This window comes from Moschus berezovskii, chromosome 6 (assembly GCF_049115385.1).
Source record: "Moschus berezovskii isolate FMDL1 chromosome 6, NW_MosBer_1.0, whole genome shotgun sequence".
NCBI lineage: Eukaryota > Metazoa > Chordata > Mammalia > Artiodactyla > Moschidae > Moschus > Moschus berezovskii.
In genome coordinates this window covers 116,701,095-116,721,761 of record NC_142465.1, presented here as the reverse complement: position 1 = coordinate 116,721,761, position 20,667 = coordinate 116,701,095, and the positions used below count along the sequence as shown (strand labels likewise).

At 61.6% G+C, this 20,667-nt stretch overlaps 2 protein-coding genes across 3 annotated transcripts in view; one reads left to right on the top strand and one right to left on the bottom strand.

Annotated features, from left to right (window-relative positions):
- Positions 1–577: 577 nt before the first annotated feature.
- SHISA8 (shisa family member 8) lies at positions 578–6,543 on the top strand. Of its 2 annotated transcripts, XM_055395662.2 has the most exons (4): positions 1,270–1,942; positions 4,495–4,628; positions 5,337–5,483; positions 5,847–6,543. In XM_055395662.2, exons 1-4 carry the CDS (start codon positions 1,413–1,415, stop codon positions 6,239–6,241), a joined length of 1,206 nt encoding a protein of 401 aa, XP_055251637.2. In that variant the 5' UTR covers positions 1,270–1,412; the 3' UTR covers positions 6,242–6,543. The 2 variants fall into 2 exon arrangements, 1 of the variants encoding a protein (XP_055251637.2); XR_016037721.1 differs by lacking the exon at positions 5,847–6,543 and having other exon boundaries at positions 578–1,942; positions 5,337–5,473.
- A 2,243-nt stretch (positions 6,544–8,786) lies between these two features.
- Positions 8,787–20,667, bottom strand: part of SREBF2 (sterol regulatory element binding transcription factor 2) — a 60,647-nt gene continuing 48,766 nt past the window's right edge. The window contains exons 13-19 of the mRNA XM_055394260.2: positions 19,852–19,969; positions 18,905–19,014; positions 17,676–17,808; positions 14,661–14,829; positions 12,561–12,746; positions 11,041–11,152; positions 8,787–10,639 (exon numbers count right to left, since the gene is read on the bottom strand). Of these exons, the coding sequence (XP_055250235.1) occupies positions 10,419–10,639; positions 11,041–11,152; positions 12,561–12,746; positions 14,661–14,829; positions 17,676–17,808; positions 18,905–19,014; positions 19,852–19,969 (1,049 nt within the window). The 3' untranslated portion in view covers positions 8,787–10,418. The remainder of the gene's footprint in view (positions 10,640–11,040; positions 11,153–12,560; positions 12,747–14,660; positions 14,830–17,675; positions 17,809–18,904; positions 19,015–19,851; positions 19,970–20,667) is intronic.

The window sequence follows — 20,667 nt, the reverse complement described above, 5'->3', positions numbered from 1 at the left end:
TGTACTGTGGGGACGCCAGGAAACTGGCCCACGCAGCCGGTGCCCTCCTCATACTCTCATCTAGACAGTGGGAGGCCCCATATTGACCCCTCCCCGCCAGAAGAGGCAGTTCCTGATGCTAAAATGAGAAACTGAGGCAGGGAAAAGCAAGGCACCTCACCTGGGTTGCTCGGATCACATTCTGCAGTTAAAACCAACTTCAAAATCCTAACTGAGTAGCGCTTTAAGTAGGTTCCCTCCCCGGCCCCTACCCCTACCCCAGGGCTTCGGAAAGGGCCTGAGGGTCCAGTGGGGACCAGGGCACAGGGTCTGAAAAGGGCTCTGCCCCAAGCGGAGTCCCTGCAGGGAAAACAATCTCCTCTCTTTCTCTCCAGGAAGCTCCGGACTAGGCCATGTCCATCGCTCATAGGCGTGTGGTCACCGCAGGACCCCAGCCCAACGTCCAGGACGTTCTGGGACCCAGGTTCGTGTCCCAGGGTTAACACTGAACCCGAGGCGGCCTGGAGGGGACCTAAACTTGGCTCTCTGCTGCGGCTCTGCTGGAAGTTTCCTTCCCATTTAACAGCCAGAACATCGAGGCGCGCAGAAGGGAATGGCCCTACCTCAAGCCACAATTGTGTCTGGATCGGAACTGACGGAGAGCACGGGGAGGATGGGGGACAACAGCGACCCGCCAGGGCTGCCTGGTCCCTTCCGTCCCCGCACCTGTAAACACAAGCGCTCCCGCGGCGGGCCTAGTGTCCGAAGGAACAGTCCCGAGAGCCTTGGGCTGAGCGCCCTGGAGCGCCCGTTCCGAGGACCGCTCGCGGCGGGCCTTCGGGGAGGGTCTCGGCGGGGCGCTCCGCCGGTGCGGGGCCCGCCGCGCCGCCGCCCTCCCGCCGCCGCGGCCGCGCTCCTCCCCCGGCCCTGCCTCCCTCCCGCCTGCCCTCCTTCCCCCGCTCCCTCCCTCCCCCGCCCGCCCGAGCCCGCGCGGAGCCGGAGCCGCAGCCAGAGCGCGGGCAGCGCGGAGCGGGCGGCGGGAAGGCAGCGGAATCCGGCGGCCCGCCGCCCCCGCTGGCCCGGGACCCGCACACCCGCCGGGCCGGGACCGCGCGCCGGCGACGACCCGCCGCCCGGCCCGGGGCGGGAGCAGTCCCAGGGCGCCGACTGGCCGGCTCGGGCCCGAGGTGAGCCTCCGAAGAGTCCGCGCCCACCGGAGACGCGGCCCCGCGAGGCCCAGACCGAACCCCGGCCCAGGGCCTGGGGTCCTCGCGGGAGGCTGACGACAGAGGCGGTGTCCTCCAGGAGACAGCGGCAGGGCGGCGAGGCGGGCGCGATCCCAGCGGGCGCGGACCAGCGGGCCCGGAGCGCGGCGGGACGGAGCCGCGGCGTGCCGCCATGCGCCGGGAGCTGTAGCCGAAGGCGCGGGCCCGATGGAGCGGGCCGGTGCGCGGGGACTGCGCGGACGCCGCGGGCCGCCGGGGCTCGGGCTCGGGCTCGGGCTCGGGCTGGCGCTGCTGCTGGCGCGGCCGCCGTCGGGCCGCGCGGGGGCCCCCGAGGCGCAGGAGCCGGCGGCTCCCGGCACTGCGGCCCCAGCCGGGGGCGACCGCTGCCGCGGCTACTACGACGTGATGGGCCAGTGGGACCCGCCCTTCAACTGCAGCTCGGGCGCCTACAACTTCTGCTGCGGCACGTGCGGCTACCGCTTCTGCTGCCACGACGGGCCGCGGCGCCTGGACCAGAGCCGCTGCTCCAACTACGACACGCCGGCCTGGGTGCAGACTGGCCGGCCGCCCGCGCGCGCCCGCGACGCCGCCGCGCCCCGGGACCCGGGCCGCGAACGCAGCCACACGGCCGTCTACGCGGTGTGCGGCGTCGCCGCGCTGCTGGTGCTAGCCGGCATCGGGGCGCGCCTGGGCCTGGAGAGGGCGCACAGCCCGCGCGCGCGGCGCACCGTGACCAGGTGAGCGCGCGCGGCCCGCGGCCGGGGCCCGGGAGCCCCTCCTAACCCCCTGCACTGCCAGCCTGCCGGGTGGGCTCCCCCTCGCGGTCCTTCGTTCTTCCTGACCCTCTGGAACCTCCGGTCCTCTCAACAGCCCCCCTCCTTCAGGTTTTGCCTCCCCGCTCCTGACTGTCTCCAGGTCTGTTTCTCCCCCCATCCCCCCTTCACGGAGGGAGACAGCCGATACCGCTCCGTCTCCCCTTGACCTTCCGGCGGGAGCTGGGTGCTGAGCTGCCTTCCCCCGCGGCTCCCGCCTCCTCCGGAGTTGGGGGGAGGGCAGGTCGCCCGACAGAGGGCACAAAACCCGTGCCTAGGGGATGGGGCCTGGGGCCCGAGCCCAACTAGCGCTGGGGTAGGGGGCGTGCACTGATGTAGCGCTGGGCATCTCAGGTCCCCAGGGAAGGGACATTTTCTGTGGCTCCCTGGCTCTCTTCCCTCCTGCTTCCCTCCCCACTCCCCCACCCCACCCCAAAGCTGTGACTCAGGGCTGACCTCATTCCCCTCGTGTTTCTAAAAGACCTCCCCATCTCACCCCACTCGGTGCCCCTTGGGTAGACGGGGATCCGAATTGGGAGCGATTCGTTTTGGCTGCGGTCTGGACAGGTGCTGAGTTCTGAATTTTGTGTTAAGTGGGGGTCACAGGACCCAGGTTCCCTACCTCAGCTGAGAAAGGGACTCTGAGATTCGGTGTCCCAACCCTGAAACCCTCACCCACGCCCCATACCCCAACACACACTCACATGCCCCCAGTCACCCCCATGTCCTGGGGCCTGTGCCCTCCTCACTGGCTCATCCAGGCCCAGCTCCCTTGGGTGTGTGGGCTGCTGACATGGTGTGCGACAGGCTGGTACTTAGAAGTGATTGTGGAGAGAGGCCCCCATGCCTGGGTGGGCTAGGTGTTAATGCTTCCCCACTAGTAGACTTCCCTCAGGCGCAGGAGGGCTTCTTTGGCACTCTATGGGACCCCTCACCCTCCAGACCACCCAGCCCATCTGCTCTAAGGCAACTGTAGGCCGGAGCCGGGACTGGAACCCTGGCCTCAGCTGCTGTGCTGTGTGCCATGTGGTGCCTCTCACCCTGGGCGCTGGATGTTTCAGGAGCAAGGCCTGGGCCTCCTAAGCTTGGAGCCTCCTGGAGCTGGCTGAGGGGGAGCGGACAGGGCCTGTCCTTGCCCCTTGATCCAAGCGGGGCAACAGGAACTGGGGGCCATGATAGTGGAGGGTAGTGGCTGCGGCAGCCTAGGGACACATTCACCGGAACCCACTTTATCCTCAAGGCGACCAGGCAGCAGGTCGAGTGATGCTTCAGGAAGAGCCGGGCCACCCCTGATGTGCTGTGTTGCGTGGGCCGGTGCCTTTTTCTGTCTGGGCTTTAGGCTCCTATGTGCCCTGACTCCATTTCTTATTTGGGGAAAGCTGGAGCTTGTGTGTGGGTGTGTTCTGAGTCCCTGCCCTCCTCCCCTTAATTCTGCTTTGTTGAGCTTGCTGGTCAGGGAAGGCTTCTCAGACGGCTTGGTGGGGAGTCTGAGTCTGTCTCTGGAGAAAGTTTGTGCAAAGGCTCAGAGGCATGAAAATCGCTCAGGTGTTTAGGAGAGCTGGCTGGTGGGCGCTCAGAGATGAGACCACAGGGGTGAGCAGCCAAGGAGTGAGCCAGGAACGCGGATCAGCTCGGGCAGGCGCTAGGAGACCTTCAGCTCCTGCCACATTGCCCCCAAACTGCGCCCATCCCAGGTGTCCCATCTCCAGTGTGCTTCAGAATGAATCAGTCATTTGAGGCCCCAGCGAGGAGAAAATCATGGGTTCTGGACTCTGAAGGCAGCTGGGCTGAAGGCTGGGTTTGGCTGTCTGTGTTGAAGGCTCAGTCAGATCCTGTCACAGCTGGGTGGGGGCTGGGTGTCCTGGTACCCAAGGTCACACAGCCTTTGGTGCGGGGCTGGCACTGCAGGGTCTCCTGGCTCCTCCTTTCCACACTGTCCATCCTCCCTGCTTGTGCTGGCAGCTAAGTCCCGGAACACAGCAGAAACCCCTGCAGCAAGAGGGGAGGAAGGTAGGCAGGTAAAAAAAAAAGGCTTCCTGGTAGAGGAAGGATTCTGGTGGGCTTTGAAGAATGAGTAGGAGTTTTCCCAGAGGAGACGGAGAAGGAGTGGCACAAAGTCCAGGAGCCAGAGATGCTCTGATGCTTGTGTTGAGAGAGGGGGCTCAACATGGAGGGTCTTGGGGAGTAGACTCCAGAAAGGGGAGGAGGAGAGCCTTTCGAAAATAAGGTGGCCCGAGTTACATGTGATCCCCTTAGTTTCCTGACCTGCTCTGAGAGTTGGCCATGTTGGGGCTACAGGTCATGTCTGGGAGGGGAAACTAGATATTTGGGGTTAATCACCGGGGAGAGGGGAGGCCAGAAGGGTTGAAAGAGCTGCCCAGAGCCACACAGTGAGAAGTCATGGAGGGGGCTGCCTCTGATGGGCCAGACCTGGCTGACGGGGAAACAGGCTGCCTGTCACCACCCTTTCCCCACAGGACGCTGACGGAACTCCTGAAGCAGCCCGGCCCCCAGGAGCCACTGCCTCCACCTCTGGGCCCACCTCTGGGTAGCTGTATCCAGGTGCAGATGGGTGATGGCCTTCCCCGTGGCTCCCCCCACAACAGCACAGGTGAGGCCGGGCCTTTGTTGATCCACAGCACAGAGCCTTCTTGTGAGGACGGTCTGGGGGCAGGGGGCCCGGGCGCTGAGGCTGTGAGCTGTTTTCCCAGATGGAAGTGAACTGCCCGCCTCTGTGAGGCAACTAGTCAGCTCCTCGTGGTGGACAGGGTCCCTTCCAGGGTCCTGCAACCTCCAGCCTCTAGAACTCTGTGAAAGAAGAGTCCAGATTCAGGGATGCCCAGTTCAGACTCTGGGTCTGCCTGATCCTAGACTCTGGCTCAGAGCCCTGGGGTCTGACTGGTCTGCGTCTGTGGCCTCTCCTGGGCCTTTTGCTTCAGGCTGGTGCCTCCCTCTTGGACTCCTGCAGGCGACGCAGGCTTGACGGCACCTCCCCTCCCCCCACTATGGGTTCCAATCCTCAAACATTCTCTTCCTGTCTGGGAGAAGCCGATCCTGGGCCCCAGCACCAGGCTCCAATCGAACAAGCTGGCCAGTCATCCGTTAGATGAGCACCCCCTCAGGGCTAGCTGCTATTATTCACGTTTATTCTGAGCCAGGCCCTGTCCGAGGTACTGGAGATTCTGTCGTCAGGTGACAAAGGAGGAATAAGTTCCTAAATCATCTCACAAGTGCTCATTAATTGCCCTCGGGGAGTGGGCTGCAAAGAGGTGCGGGATGTCTTCCGGTCAGCGGGTCGAGTCTCATCTCCTCCTTCCAGACAAGAAACGCCCCAACAACGTGCCCCTGGGTTCGGTGACTGCGGGGCCCCCGCGCGCCCCCCGGCTGCAGGGCGGCGGCAACGTGACCCTGCAGCCCGACTTCGCTAAGTACGCCACCCTCAAGGCAGCCGCGCTCAAAGCCGCAGGTGAGAGGCCGGGTTTGTGCGGGGAGCGCTGGGCCCACTGCACCCCCGGAGGTGCAAGCGCCTCTGGATTGCGAGGCTCGGCGTCCCAGTTCTACAGTTCCCGGCGCACCAGCCAACGTCCGCATCGCCCCCTCGCCGATCGGCTCCCCCGCCTCGGCTGCACCACACCCCTCTCTGATCAGGCCGCGGGTCTGGGGCCGGGTAGCCGAATCTGGAGCCGGGGGCGTAGCTTGTACCCTTCCCGGGTGGGTCTGAGACCCGAGGCGCTGAGGCCCCGCCCCCGGGACCTGGCCACGCCTTGAGGTCTGACCCTGCCCCTGAGATCTGGCCCCGCCCCCGACTCACGGCTCTCTGTCCCCGCAGAGGCCTCCACGCCGGACTTCTACCAGCGTTTTCCTGCCACGGAACCCGCCCCGCTGACCCTCCCGGCGCGAGCCCGGAGGCCCCCCGAGGACTTGCCTGAGCTGCTCGACGCCTGCCCCTGGGCCCCTCCGGGCTACGCGCCCCCCGCCGGCTCCACCCCATCGGGCCACTACAAGGCCTGGACCGCCGGCCGCCCCGTCCGGCCCGCAGCCCGCGGCCACCTGGCGGTTCACGCCTCTCCCGCGCCGCGACGGCCGGGCCACGCGCCCCGGAGCCAATTCAGCGTGGAGAAGCTGCCCGAGGCCTTCAGCCAGCAGGCTCCTGGCCTTTACGGCAGCGCCGGCCGCGGACCCCGGCACCTGAGCACCAACAGCAAAGCTGAGGTCACCGTGTGAAGAAGGGGCTGCCGATGCTCTCGAGGCGTTGCAGCGCCGGGAGCCCTCGTCTGCCAGGGGGACTTGCCACGGGGCCTGACGGGTGTGGGGGCGCCAGGCCGCGGAAGGAGGGGTGCCAGCCTTGAACTCCAGCCCTTCTGCCTGCCCTGACTGGACCAGGAGGAGCCTTGCAGGGCTGAGGCGCACTGGGTAAGGCCAGTGGTTCTGTCCTGGCGGCTCCTAGTGTAAATAAACCCTCTTCTGTGACTCCCATCCCTGAGAATAAAGGGGCCCCAGCTTGGCTCTGAGAGGCACTGATGGTGGAGGTGTTGGTCATTGACTGGACAGACGGCAGTGCCAGCAGAGGGCACAGCATGTGCAAGAGCAGAGGACTGAGAGCCCGGGGGAAAGCGCTCTGGGAGCCGGGGAGAAGTAGCTGGAGAGGGTGGTCAGGGCTGAAAGCCAGCCGGAATGTCCACACCAGGAGGAGCCATGGAGAGGGGGCAGCTAGGCCCCAGCCATCTTGGAGGCTGGCACAGGGGAGAGAGCTGGTGGGCCCCCGAGGGTCCATGACCCTGAACGGAGGAGAGCCCCTCCAGCCAGTCACCCGCTTGACTTGGCTGAGCCTGGCTGATCCTCATTGACATTGTCTGGCCCTGGGCCGGCCCCTGGGCTGCAGGCCACTTGGCCAGCTTGGCCTGGGGCCAACCCCCTGATGGGCATGGGCAGTGGGCCGGGAGACAGCTGGTACTCAGGATGGGGGAGCCTGCTCCCAGTGGCTGCTCTGGGGGAAACGGGGATGGGGCTGCTGAACCCAGAGCCTTGGCAGTGCCCCCACCAGGGTGCTTGTCCCCCCATCAGGCTTGGCACTGCCAGCTCTCCCCTCTTTTCCTGGCTGTGGCCCAGGGCACTGCCAACACCCTATGTGCATCAAGTTCCCCTGTGCCAGGCACTGGTGGGAGGTTGAGGGCTGGGTTATGCCCCTCACTGGATATCTTAGGCACAGTATACTGTTTTAGTAACAATAGCTGCCATTTGCTATTTCTTCTGATTAGTCCTCACGAAAGCCCCATGGGCATGTGGCTGGATAGATGAGGAAACTGAGGTCCTTGCCAAGGTCACCCAACTGACGGTAGTTTAGAACTCTTTCGTATTCTGCCGGCACTGTGGATCTGGGGGTGGAATGGCAGTGTGTGTTGGCAGAGGGGCCCCTGCTCCCAGCGTCTCCGGCCTTCCTCCTGCTGGCTGGGCTGCCCTGAGGCCCCCCAAACCCTCCAGCTCTTCACCCATAGGAGGGTCCACCTTGCCCTTTCTAATGTTCTTTTAAGACCAAGGCCCAGAAGCCCCAGGTCAGAACAGAGCCCAGGGTCCATGGCTATGCCTGCAATGGAGACCCCCATGGCTCACAGGGAAGGTGGCTCTCACACCCTCAACCCAGGGTGTGGGTGGGGTACCCCAAGACAATCCTGCAGCTGTACAGAGCTGAGGGAGGGGGGTGGGTGCTGAGTCACGGATCCTGTAGAGACTCACAAAAGAATCGGGTTCCTGGGCACACATCAGACACCCACAGCCAGCCACCCACCCTGGTGACACAGGCCCTGGAGAGGCTGGGCTGGGAAGTGGGCGTGACCTCGTTGCTCCTTCAGTTCCAAGGGCCCTGGATCTCCATCCCAGGGGGCCAGGCCTCCACTGGAAATGCTGCTGTAGTGACTGTGGACAAGGACCAGCTACAGTGGCCTCCCGCGACCCCCCACCCCTCACCCCCACAGGCTGTTCTGACCCCAGGGACAGTGGCCTGCTGTATGTCCTTCAGAGAAGGGAGTAGCTTAGACAGCTCAAGGGCCCTGGCCCATTTCTTAGCCGGGGGCCAGGTTATGGACCACGCACTTCGGCCCCCACAGGCCTTGCTGACCCGCCTGCCCACACGGCCCCCGCACTCCTTGTGGCCTGGCCCCTCCCCAGCCTCATGGGCCCGCTCCACAAACTGGCACTTCGTGTGCACCAGGTAGTGCATGCTGGCCAGCAGGCCATCACAGGCAGGGGCTGGCTGGCTGCACACAGGCATGTGGAGGCCGAAGGGATGCCCCCCACCCCTGCCATCCGCACCTCCAAGGGGACCCAGCTGGGAAGCACAGGAGCTGGACTCGGATGTGGCCTGCAGGCCACATCTCAGAAGCTCTCTGCCTCCAGGGAGATGCGGAAACCCAACCGGGGAGAGCCTTCTCAAGGGTGAACCCAGGAGGGCTTAGCACCCCAAATCCCAAAGAACTGGTGTCGTCTGCTAAGCAGCCAGCTTTGTGTCCTGCATATGGTGACCTCTGACCCCAGCAACACCACCACCACCACCCTGTTTTGCCCAGGTCTGTCCCAGCCCTGAAGTGTGAGCCAGACAGCGGGTGCTGGGAGGATGGGGCCAGGAGCATGGGTAGGCAAGGAAGGTATGTCAGCCTGAAGCCCCTAGGACCTCTTGGCAGACGGGGAGAGGCGGCCCCTGGTTCTAGACCCACTGGAGGCCAAGCCACGCAGCCACCTGTCTGTTCACCCCACAGACCCCACACGCTTCACGCTGGGTGGTACCAATCTGTTTATTCAGTAACCTACATTCAGGATACAGTGAACGATTCCACATCAAGGAAGCCACAGGCATAGCCCGCTTTTCAGTGAAAAACCCACCCCTCCCACCCTGAAACCATAATGAGAAAAGGCACAGTATATACACATGACACAAAGGCTGGCTCACCCAGGGGGCAGGGGCCATAAATTAAGGTGGGGGCAGAAGAGAAGTGGATGAGGTCCACGCTTACAGCTGAAGCCTGCTCTCGGCATGAGGGGAGCCCTTGCTGCATGTCCCCTCAGTCGGTGCGGGGGCCCCTGCCCACTTTCTGCCCCAACCAGCCAAGGGGGTGAGAGGCCCAGGGAGGGAGGAGGGCAGCACCCGGGCCTCCCCGCAGGCCCTGGGTGCCAGGCAGCCCTCAGGCCCCTGGAGAAATGGCCTCAGGGAGACGCCAAGCCCAGGCATCCAGAAAAGCGGGGCCACTCTTCCTCACAGGACACCCCTCAAGGAAGGGGGCTTCGATCCTAGTGCCCACATTAGGCAACACTGTGCCCACCTCAAAAAGGGGCTTGTCTGGGGATGGGTTGGGGTCTGGTCCCTGCCAGCCTGGCTTATTTTCAGGTTAAGAATAGGGATAAAAATAGACTGTGGAGGTAGGAGTTGGGGTGGGAGGGAGCCCGAGAGAGCGGAGAACCCACGAAGGCCCCTGGTCCTCAGTCCTGGTGGGTGGCTTTATCTCTCCCAGCCCCCCGGGGACCTACCCCGAGTCTGGGCTGACATCCCAGGGGGTGGGGGAGTGGGAAGGAACAGGACAATTAAATAAGACCGTTTATTTTTTAAAAAAATTAAAAAATAATGCCAACACGATTTCACCCATCCCCAAACCTGCCCCCTGCCTCCCACCCACCTCCCCAGGGCTGGGCTCGCTCCTCCCCTGGCTGTCCTGTGTAATGAAGAGAAAACAACGAACTCGCTTTGTCAGGTACAGGGGAGGGGACGTGGACCCGGGGAGAGAAATAAAGATGCCACAGCAACTCAGCCTTGCATCACGGCAACCCCAAGCACACGGATATAAAAACATTCATATAAAAGGGGGGCGTGCTGGGCACAGTGCCACGGGTGGAGCGTATGGTGCCCAGAGACCTATGTCCCCTGGAGGGAAAGCATGATTAAAAAAAAAAACAAGGAAGCAGGAAAAGGGAGTGGGGACATTTTCAGAGGAGAGAGTGTCTTGGGAGGGCTGGCGGTGGGACTGGGCAGCTTGGGAGTTCCCCCTGCCACTTTCAAGTCAGGGAACCCCCATTTCCTACCCGCCCTGTCTTCCCCTGCTCATGCCCAGTGGGGCCCAGGCGGGAGGCCTATCTCCGCCGCAGCTCCCAGGGGCCCGTTAACCCGAGGTGGTCCAGAAGCTTCTGCAGGTGACCGCTCTGAAGCCAAGGTTCATCCCTCAGCTCCCACAGGAAAGAGGAGAGAGACACAAAAGACAGAGGAGGTGGCAGAGACTGAGAGACAAAGAGGGAGCGACAGAGAGAGGAGGGAGCGACAGAGAGAGGAGGGAGAGATGGCGGAGGGAGCGGCTCAGAGACGGAGGGAGCTGGGGAGTGACGGAGGGAGGCGGCAGCCGAGGTGGGCAGAGCCCCGTGGTCAGGAGGCTGCAATGGCGGTGCCGCCCCCCAGCTTGACAATCATCTGCTGGCAGTCGTTGCATGAGCGCCGGTCGCCCACCTTCTCCAGGGTGCGGGCGGCCTCGGCCAGCAGCACGGCCCGCTGGCCCGGGGAAGACAGGAAGGAAAGGGGGAGGTGACGGCAGGCCAGGAGGATGGCAGTGGCCCGCTCTCGCTGCCCGGGCCAGGCATCCGCCTCTCCTGTGGGAACCAGGAGACACACATACCCGCTGAGAGGCTGCTACAATGCAGGTGCTATCCCCGGGCTCGGTGAGAACTTATATCTAAGTCCCGAGCCCCCAAGCAAGGGAGGTTCAGCTCAACAGACAGATGAGCTGACCCTGGCGGGCGCCACACACATTACTCTGGCTATCATCCTGTGACCAGGCTGAGATGGGGCCCATCAGTGGGGCCCCAGCTCCTGCGCTGGGACAACACCCCGCACAATCCCCTTCTCACTCTGGAGAGGCTGGACCCACAACAACCCGACAGTCCACCCCACAACGCCTCACGGACCCTCCCTGGCCACCCACCAAATCAAGCCTTGGGTTGCCCTCCCCTCCCTGAGTGGGCCCACCCAGGCACCGGTGCTGGGGGCTCACCGTGCTTGGCATTCTGAGCCGTGCGCCGTCGCAGGCTGTGCTCCAGCAGCTGGTGGGTGCGGGTGGGGCTGGCTCCGGCCATCAGGCGCACGGTGGCTTCATGCAGGAACACCTGGTGGGCCCGGGGACACAAGCCCGGTGTCCTCATCGTCTGTGTCCCTGGGGGCATCCCTCCCTGCAGCATTGAGTCTGCCCCCTGACCACACCTTCTCTTCTCCACGACACCCTGCCCCGCTCACCCCTTGAAAACAACCTCTCCCGTCCTCACTCTGACCCCGGACACACACCCAGCAGGAAAGGGGAAGAGCACAGGCCAGCTGGTGGGGCTGAGAGAGAAGCTAAAGGCCACCTCCGCTGACGGTGCCGGAGAGCACTGACACGCACTCCGGGGTGTGAGGACACGGAGGCGTGGGGACCCGCACGATGCTGGAGGCTGCCTCCAGCCCGAAAACAGGACAGAGGAGAGGCGGGGACGGGAAAGAGGCAGGGGGACGGCTCGAGGCGGCTCACAGGCCTGTGTCCTTTGGTTTCTTCAGAAAGGGTCTCCTCTTCAGAGTTCGGAAGGTCTCCAGGAGGAAGACCTGCAGCTCTTCTGTCAACATGAGTCACCAACAGGGGTGCGGGGGAGGGTAGAAAGGGTCTCCCTAGGTCTCTAAGTTTCTTTTACACCCGAACACATCAGGGTGTGAGGAGGGTGGCGCTGTCCTAGAAGGCCAGGGTGGAGGCGGGGAAGGGAGAGGCACGTGGGATGTTTTCTGAGGAGGCCTGTGAGGCGGCCGCCGCCCCTGGGCGCACTTCCTCTTTTCCACTGTGAAGGGGATGGTTCTCACATGACTGTATTTTCATCTGCAGTATCTGTCCTGGCTCGCTGCACACAGGGGCCACAGTGCAACCCCGTGAGGGTCCCAGAGCACTCGAGAGTGAGGGCAGCTGCACCCCAAGCCCTTCTTTTTTGCACGTTTCCAAATACAGCCCTTCCCCACCCCAACACTGGCTTTCTCACTTGAATTTTTAGAAAACAATTCAGGGAAAATATGTTGAGTTGTATTACTCTTAATTAGCAATAAAGGTAAACATGGGAACAAATTGAGTCCACTAAGTGGGTTATACAACTGCCCTCATTGCCAAGGGGATGGTACGTGGAGAGTTCTCAAGCATAGAACTCAAGCCCCAGTGGCCCAGAAAAAGCATTAAATACAACTCTAGGGGATTCTGACACCCACTATGAAAACCTAGCAATGCTCCCTCGTGGCCTTCCCACTGTCCTCACACAGACTAGGAGCCCCTTCTCGCTCCCGAGTGTTAACCGATAAGGCGAGACCTCTGCTGTCCTGTCTGTGCCGTGTGGACTGCTCACCGCCACGTTCCAGGGCTGGGCACACACACCATGAGCCAAACAAAAGGATGAACGGCACCCAGCCCAGGGCCTGACAGGTCAGCCGACTCCACGACCCCACGCCGGAGCTGGGCTGGGTTCTGGCGCCTCGATCCACCTTCCCCGGCAGCAGGCTGGGCCTTACCTTGCGGTAGGCTGGGCGGAAGCTGTGTGCCAGCCTGCGCAGGCTGCCCAGGTCCCGCTGGAAGCCAGCCAGCTCGGCACCCGACGCATGGTAGGTCTCCCCCAGGGCCTGGCTGGCTCCAGCCTGCTTCTGCCACAGTGCTGTCCGCAGCGACAGGAGCAGGTCACAGGTCAGCAGCTGGACCACCTGTGTGGTGGGCCATGAGGAAGGAGAAGGTGAGTGGCCGGTTACCAGGTCAGGGGTTCCTGCACGCACCAGGTCTTCCCCAACCAGACACCTGGCAGCTCTGGGATTAAAGGGGAGCCCCAGAAAATCAGGGAGCAAGAGAACCGCCAGGGAGAGCTTCAGCTCATGACATCTAGTCCTTCCCACAGCCCCTGTACGGAAATCTGCTCTTCCACTGAGCGGGTCAGGAAGCCAAGGCTCAGAGAGGGGCAGCACCTCATGGAGGAGACACTAGGGAGGGAGGAATAAAACCCAGGCGGTTCTGACATTAAGTCGCAGGCCCCTCCCCCCTCCGGGAGCCCCTCCCCCCTCCGGGAGCCCCTCCCCCCTCCGGGAGCCCCTCCCCCCTCCGGGAGCCCCTCCCCCCTCCGGGAGGCCATGGCTAGCTTAGAGACCCTGTCCTTGCTGGGGAATCAGAGCCTGGAGATGGAGGAGCAGGAATCAGAGGCTCGCTTCCATGGATGGGGCCCAGGTTTGGCCCTAGTGGCCTCTCTGGTGGGCGGGGGAGACAGGAACCCAAGAAAGCAGACCCGCAGAGCGGCTCAATGCTGGGGTTTGGATCCACCAGTCTAGCTCTCTCAGGGTTTGCTGTCCATAGCTATGTGGCCCTGACACATGACCTTGCCTCTGAGCCTGTTTCCCCACCCACAAAACGGGCACCACACAGGGCTGCAGTGTCACAAAGGAGAGTCACAAAGGGCATTGGCCTCAGCCCATGCTGGTGTTGCTCAGCTCCCGAGGGCCCTCAGCGCCAGGGACAGTGCTTCTCAAGGTGGGTCATGTGCCGCCCTCAGGCACCGATGGATGCCTCCAGGCTGTTCCTCATCTCATCCAGCCTGGCGTCCCCTTCTCCACGGTGCTACGCCACACACCACCCCCCGCCCTGACCCTGCCTCGCACCTGTATGTTGCCTGACCCTCGAGCACAGTGCCTTTTTGGCTGCTGACAGCACTGGTGGAGAACATGGATGAGACCCCTCTCCTCAACCAAAGGTAGCATTTCTGAGAGGTGAGGTAACAGCCTGGGCTGAATTCTGCCCTCTGAGGGACGCTAGCCTCTGTGGGGGCCCCTTTTTCCAGGCCCACTTTCCCACACAGGTGCCTGCGGCCTCTTTCCTCCTCAAACTCGTCTGGTTCTCCATGAAGACAAACACTCCTGGACCCACCAGAGGAACCACCAGAGCGAGCCTCAGGCGCTGGGGGCACACCTGTCCTATAGGGCTAGCATGTTATCCCGGGTTCACCACAGGCTCCGGGTCCAGGGACGATCTCAGCCAGAGGTGCCAGACCAACCCCAGTGAGGGCCTCGGAGTCTGACCCTCAGGACACACCTCCTGCCTCCCTTTCTGGAGTGAACCAGGCTCCTCCCGGTGAGCAGATGACACGTCCCCCTCAGCTGTGTGCACACGTCCCCTCCCCTGCCCCAGACCCCGGACGGCCCTGCCTCGCACCCCAGCAGTGACACAGTCCCTCTAATAAGGCACAGGGGAGTCTCTCGAGGGCCGGGCAGGCCTCTGTGATGCACTGTGGAAACATTGCACGGGTACCGCCAGAACATGCAATGCAACTACAATGCACCACAGCCACCCGCTCCAGGGTGTGCACGCGAGGCACGGGGGCCAGAGCAGATGCGTGCCCTGGCCAGCCGAGGTCCACCTGGGGCTGACCGAGCTGAGGGCCTGCAGGACCCGGGACCCAGATGGGAACATGCTGGTTCCAAGTACGGAAAGGAAAACCCCCAGACCACCAGGCCAGGCTCTCGGGGAGGGGCTGCCTTTCGGGCAGCCCCACAGGCCGGGTGGGCTCATGGCGGGTCAGAATGCTCTGTCCCAGCAGAGATGAGCACCGCCCTCCAGGGCCATATGCCCCCACTCACATGGTTAAGGTCGGGGTCACAGGTAGCCCCACTGACGTTGAGGCTGCTCCACAAGTGGCCACTGGCCCTCTCGCAGTGGCAGAAGGAACTCTGCTGCCCGTCCGCCTTCCCGGAGAGCGAGGCGTGCATGGCTCTGCAGGTGTGGAAGACGGCCTTCACCAAGGGGCTCCTGGGTGGTGACAGAGGTGAGAGGCAAGAGGTCAGCGCATGTATGCGCAGAATGAAGGTGGGGAGCCCAAGCCGGCGACTGCTGCCCCCACACCGCTGTGACACGTGGGTGTGCAGGACCAAAGGCCACCATAATGGTTCTAGGTCCCAGCTCCAGACTGGAAATGCCGGCCCTGAGTGAGGGAGGCTCCCTGGCCCTAAGCATCCTCTTCACTCCAGAAATGTGCACAGTGTTCACATCCTAGTGAGGGAGTCGGATGATCAACACATTAGATGCTGACTGTGTAAAGCCAGGCACTGCAAGAGCCATGAAGGAAAGTCACCTGGAGCCAGTGGGTGGCGTTTTATAAAGGACGGCCAGGGACAGCCTCATGGGAAAGGTGACACTCGTGCAGAAGGAACCCGAGGGAAGCAGGCGCGTGGATTTCTAGGGAGGAGGGTTGTGGAAAGAGGCGCGGCAGGTGCAAAGGCCCAGAGTGTCTGACACGTGCGAGGACATCCAGGTGGGAGCGTGGCTGCAGGAGGAAGTGAGGGGAGTGGAGGCGAGCAGGCGCTGACGAGGCCCTTCTCAGCCTCTGACCCGCTTCAGGCTCCAGGAAACCGGAGCTCATCTCTGCTCCCTTTCTCATTCTTTGCCTCCGCTAACATGGCTGCCTTCGCCTGGAATACCCTTTCTCACCATCCCCCACTTGTTCCTCTGACCTGTTTCACCTGCTGGCCCTCTGGTCCGCCTTCTCCTGCCCTGCCCCCTGCAAGCCTCCTCTGGCTGCCCCCTAGCTCAGGTCCCATGCTCCCCCGACACTGGCTGTCGGTTTGTGAGCCTCCTGCCCTTACCAGGCGCTGTGTGAACTCCTGGAGGCTGACCTGCCTCTGGCCCGGAACGCCTCCCCATGAGGTGCTGCCTGCTTCCTGAGAGCCAGGACCGGCCCCCGGCAGAGGCCATGGCTCCCAGAGCAGAAAGCTGAGTGGGGCAGGCTGTTGTCTATGTGCTTATGGCCATAACTTGCTGTCTCGTTCACCGCGGCCTCCCAGAGACTAGAACTAGAACACCAAGTACGCCCTCAGCTAAGCATTTGCTGAGTGGATGATGGAATCGTGGAGGGGTGCAGAAGACCCCCAAATGTGGCATGTGACCAAGGAGAAGGGATCAGAGACCCCAGTCATAGAGACTGTTGGTGGGCCCACCACCAACAGTCACTGAGAAGCCACCCAAGGCAGTCATTCAAACAATCTGTGCCTCAGGGGGAGGATGGTACAAGTCTGTGTGTGGGTGAGTCCCTCTGTTGTTCACCCGAAACCGTCATAACATTGTTAATTGGCTATACTCCAACACAACATAAAAAGTTCAATAAAAAGCAGAAGAGCAAAAAATGAAAAAAAAAAAACCCCACGTCTCAGTTTCCTCATCTGTACAGAAACCACAGTACCACTCGCCGCTCCCTGTGGGGACGAACGGTATCAGCCCTGTTATCTGCACCCACTCGCTAACGTGCACAGGCCGGGTGCTCAACTCTGGAGAAACAGCCTCATTTCAGGGAGTAGATCAGGGAGAGAGTGGGAGGCTGGGGTTGGGGGGGTCCCACAGCATCACCATAACTAAAGAGCAAAGGGGCCCCAGGGTGGCTGAATTTTGGGGGAAGGAATGCCTGCAGGGGTCTTAGCTGCACCCCAGGGCTTGTTCTTAGAAGTGAGAAGACTTTAGACGGTTTACCTGCTGGGCCTCAGTCTGCTTGCGTGCGTCAGCTGGGAGACAACACACCCTGGGTGGGTGTTCACTGGTCAGAGCTTAAAAGGGGGTTGCTGCTGCTGCTGCTGCTGCTAAGTCACTTCAGTCGTGTCCGACTCTGTGTGACCCCATAGACGGAAGCCCACCAGGCTCCCCTGTCCCTGGGATTCTCCAAGCAAGAACACTGGAGTGGGTTGCCATTTCCTTCTCCAATGTGTGAAAGTGAAAAGTGAAAGTGAAGTCGCTCAGTCATGTCCGACCCTTAGCGACCCCAGGGACTGCAGCCTACCAGGCTCCTCCATCCATGGGATTTTCTAGGCAAGAATACTGGAGTGGCGTGCCATTGCCTTCTCCGGAAAGGGGGGTTACTTAGATGAAATTGGGAGTGTTGCAGCTGCCTAAACCTGCTTTCCTCGGCTCCCTCCTGCTCTCCCGGTTAAGTGCCTGCTTGGCGGGAAACATGACAGCCTTGGCTCTGAGGAAAGACCCAGTGAGGCCTTCCTGCCTTGGGGCGTTTCACAATTTCTCCAAGTGGCAGAAGACGTCAGGGACGCTCAGATCCAGTCAGAAGCAGCCAGGGTGTTGGCAGGCTGCCCGCCACTACAGGCCAAACGCCCCCAAGAGGCAGGCATGAGTCCCCAAGAGGAATGTCAAAAGCTCTCTGGTGATGCCTTGTGCTAAAGGCCTTTTTAGTGATTCAGCTGGTGGGGTGGAAGGTGGTCGAGAGGAAATGGGACTCAGCGCTGGCACATGAGAGGGTCCCCGGGCCTCACAAGCTAGCGCTGGCCTGCCAGGCTCCACGGGGACCTTCTGAAGTAGAAGGAGCCACTGGCTCTCCCTGCCCGTCAGCCTGTGTGAGGAGCCCTGGGAGCAGCACTGATGGCTGCTCAGGTGACACACACAGACACACACACGGCTCGCCACGTCTAGAGTCTCCGCGGCGCCCCTGCCCCTTGCTTCATCTCTCGGTCTGTCGTGCAGTCCCCAGGCTGCCTGACCCTTCACGCTGATGGCCACGCAGACCCACTCCCCTCCCCCACTAACCCAGCAAGCCTGGCACCTGCTGGCACCGGGGGCTCCCCTGGAGAGAAGCGGGCAAGAGGTCAAAGAGGGCTACGCACTCTGTCACTTCCAGGGCCTGGGGGACCCGCTCCACTTCGGTGAAGTGAGTGCGCACAGCAGCGTCATCTCCCTGGAGCCAGCTGATGGCCATGGTGATGGCGGACGTCCACCACCGACAGACGACGTCTGGGCCTAGAGGCGAACAGAACCCAATGCTGCTCGAGCACTGCGGAAACTAAAGCCTCCCTGTTCGTGCTGTCTCTCCCTCCCGATGAGGGGCTGGGGCCTGTGAGCTGCCCTTTCACACCCACCAGCCCCATCTCAGAACATGTCTGGCAATTTGCCTTAAAAGCCTTAAAAACTTTCACTCCTATTAACCTAGGAATCTCATTTTTGAAAATCCATCATAAAGAAACGAGCCTAAATAGAGGGAAAAAAAAGACGTTCACTGTGGTGTTATTTTTAAGAAGCTGCAAACAACCCAAACTTCCAACAGCTGTGAAAAACAGTGTTTCCAGAATATGTGCAGTAACGGTGCAGGCAGAATCTTTCTAGTGTTTTCCTCTCTGAAGCCTAGTTTTCTCAGTGAACCTGCACGTGAAACGCCTAAGAGCGCGCTGTTTCCTCAACTCGGAAATGAGACAGGCCATGAGGTCAGAGGTCACGATGGGGAGGCTGCTTCTCTGGGATCCTGCCCTCCATGGGAAGAGCCGTCAGGAGCTCCGTGCCCTCTTCTGCAGCCTCAGCTGCACGAGAGGCGGCAGCTCTCATGTAGTCACTGGGATGACAGTTTAGAGATGGAAGCAGTGTGTCCTGTTCAGTTGGCAGTTGTGTGGCCAACCCGAGGAAGTGGGTGCCGGAGCAGTACGGACACCAGATGAAAGGCCTCTCTGGCAGAGAGTGTCAGACCCAAGAGCAGCCCCAGGGACCACTGTGTACTGAAAGGTGAGTCCCCCCTACCAGCCCCTGGCGCCTGGACCACTTGCTGCCCATTCTGAGCATCTGGGAGCATTCCTGACCTGTCCCAGCCAGCCAGGGCCCGGGCAGCATCACTGACTGACTCATTGTCCCATTTCTAGCAGCATTGTGATTTCCTGTCCCCAAAACACAGCCCAGCGAGGGGAACTGTGGGTGGGGGCGATGTGGGGACCACAGAAACACACCTCAGAGCCAGAGAAGGTTCTTGAGTGGCAGACTCATAACCAACCCTGGGCCCCCAAGACACAAGGGCTGTGAAGGACTGAGTCAAGCAACCTGAGGCCTGTGGAGCCGCCTGCAAGGTACTTACCAAGGGCCGACTTGAGCACGGAGCTGCTGGAGAAGGGGGGGCTCACAATCCCCACAGAGTCCACAAAAGAGTTAAGTAATTTCAGGTACTCGAGAGCAATGGAGAATTCACTGGAAAGAAAAGAAAGGGTCCCACGCACATCAGAATGTACACAAGGGCCTCACTCACAGCTTGGCTGGTCAGCCCCCAGCTCTGAGACCCACAAGGCCAGGCATATCCCGAGCACTGCCCCCACCAACCACTCCGGCTCTCCCCAGGCCGCCCTGACACTGTTCCTGACACACTTCTCTCTGTGGGAAAAGCAAGGTTGCTCTTTTATCCCTTGCCCTTCAAGACCCAATTCAGCTGCGCCCTCTGCCCGGAAGTTTTCTGACCCCAGGCAGGAGGTCCCCTCTGCCCAGGTGCACTCTTGCCACGACCTGGGCCTTGAACCAGAGTGATGCTGGCACCTGTCTGCCTCTCAGGCCTGACTCTGTGAAGGAAAGACTGTGCTCGCTGACTCCGTAAGAAGAAGACACTGCCTGACCTCTCAGTACAGGCCTGGGTCCCCAAGATGCCTGGGCCAGAGGTGTCTGCCTTCTGCTGAGCTTCCCACGCTCCATTCCACAGGCCACCCTCCCCCTGCCAAAGCGCAAAGCAAAAGAAATCTAATCCCCGACCTGCTCCAAGAACTGACTCCACTTGGTGAAGAGATAGGTAGAAAGGAGAAAAGAAGGAAGTGATATACTTGGTGGGGCAGCAAGAGACAAAGAAGCCAGCTCTGAGCCCACAGAGGGCTCGCATGGGGTTGCCAGACCTGAGACATCAACACCAGAGTCACTGGATTTCCCTGCAGCCCCCACACTGGGGCTCGTTTCCTTAAGGGAGGTGATCTCAGAGCCCCATCTGCGCCACCGAGGGAGGCAGCCTGAGGCAGGGGCGGCGGAGGGCATGTCCAAGGCCCATACCAGCTCTCCTCTTCCAGGTCTGCAGCTGTCTTCTTGGCCTGAGGTTTTACCAAGGACTCTACGGCTCGCTCCAGCAGGCTCCTGCAGAAGGCCTGGTGCACCTGGGCGACGGGGTCGGCTGCAGAGGAGGAGGAAGCAGGAGAGGGGTGAGTGGGGCTCACTGAGCCCAGTTTCCACAGAGAAAACAGGGTGTGGGGGAGGAACCCAAGCAATAGATATCCCCTCTGAATGGGGCCGAACCTCCCCAACCAAACCCCAGAACTGCTCGTTGAACAGTCAGAAGTTGGGGATGGGTGGGGGAAGGGTGGTCAAGTCCAAGACTACATGAGTTCTGGACTGGCTCCAGCGGGGGTGCGTGAGGGGTGCTGTGTTCTCTTAGCATAATGCTCAGTCTTTTCATTCAAGGCTGGGAGCAGTAAGGTGGTAGCCACGACCCTCGTCAGCAAACAGAAACTGGGAAGGTGGACAGCCACCCCAAGTCTCAGAGGCTGCCCCTTCTCCCGTGGCTCAGGAGGACGGCCACCGAGGCTCCTACCTGACAGGGTGAGTAAGAGCCAGCTGCTTAACAGCCTTCACACAAGACCGGTGGCCAGAAGTTGTCTGGCTGAGTCAATTAAACAAGAGGCCTGGCAATGCTTGGCAATGACAGCTGCCTGTCACCAAGTCCCCCGACTGGCAAGCCCCAGATACAGTGTCACCAGGCCCTTCCCCTCATTCACACACCACAGACGTGTGGGCTTCAACTTGACAAGGACGGGGAGGCAGGACACTTAGGGTGACAAGGCCTAGAACCAGAGCCACTGGAGGCATGAGGGC

Excerpts from the sequence above, each read along its gene's own strand:
- SHISA8 (XM_055395662.2), top strand. The coding sequence starts at position 1,413 with ATGGAGCGGGCCGGTGCGCGGGGACTGCGCGGACGCCGCGGGCCGCCG. Across the intron at positions 4,629-5,336 it reads CTCCCCCCACAACAGCACAG|ACAAGAAACGCCCCAACAAC; the intron begins GTGAGGCCGGGC and ends TCCTCCTTCCAG. Across the intron at positions 5,484-5,846 it reads AGCCGCGCTCAAAGCCGCAG|AGGCCTCCACGCCGGACTTC; the intron begins GTGAGAGGCCGG and ends CTGTCCCCGCAG.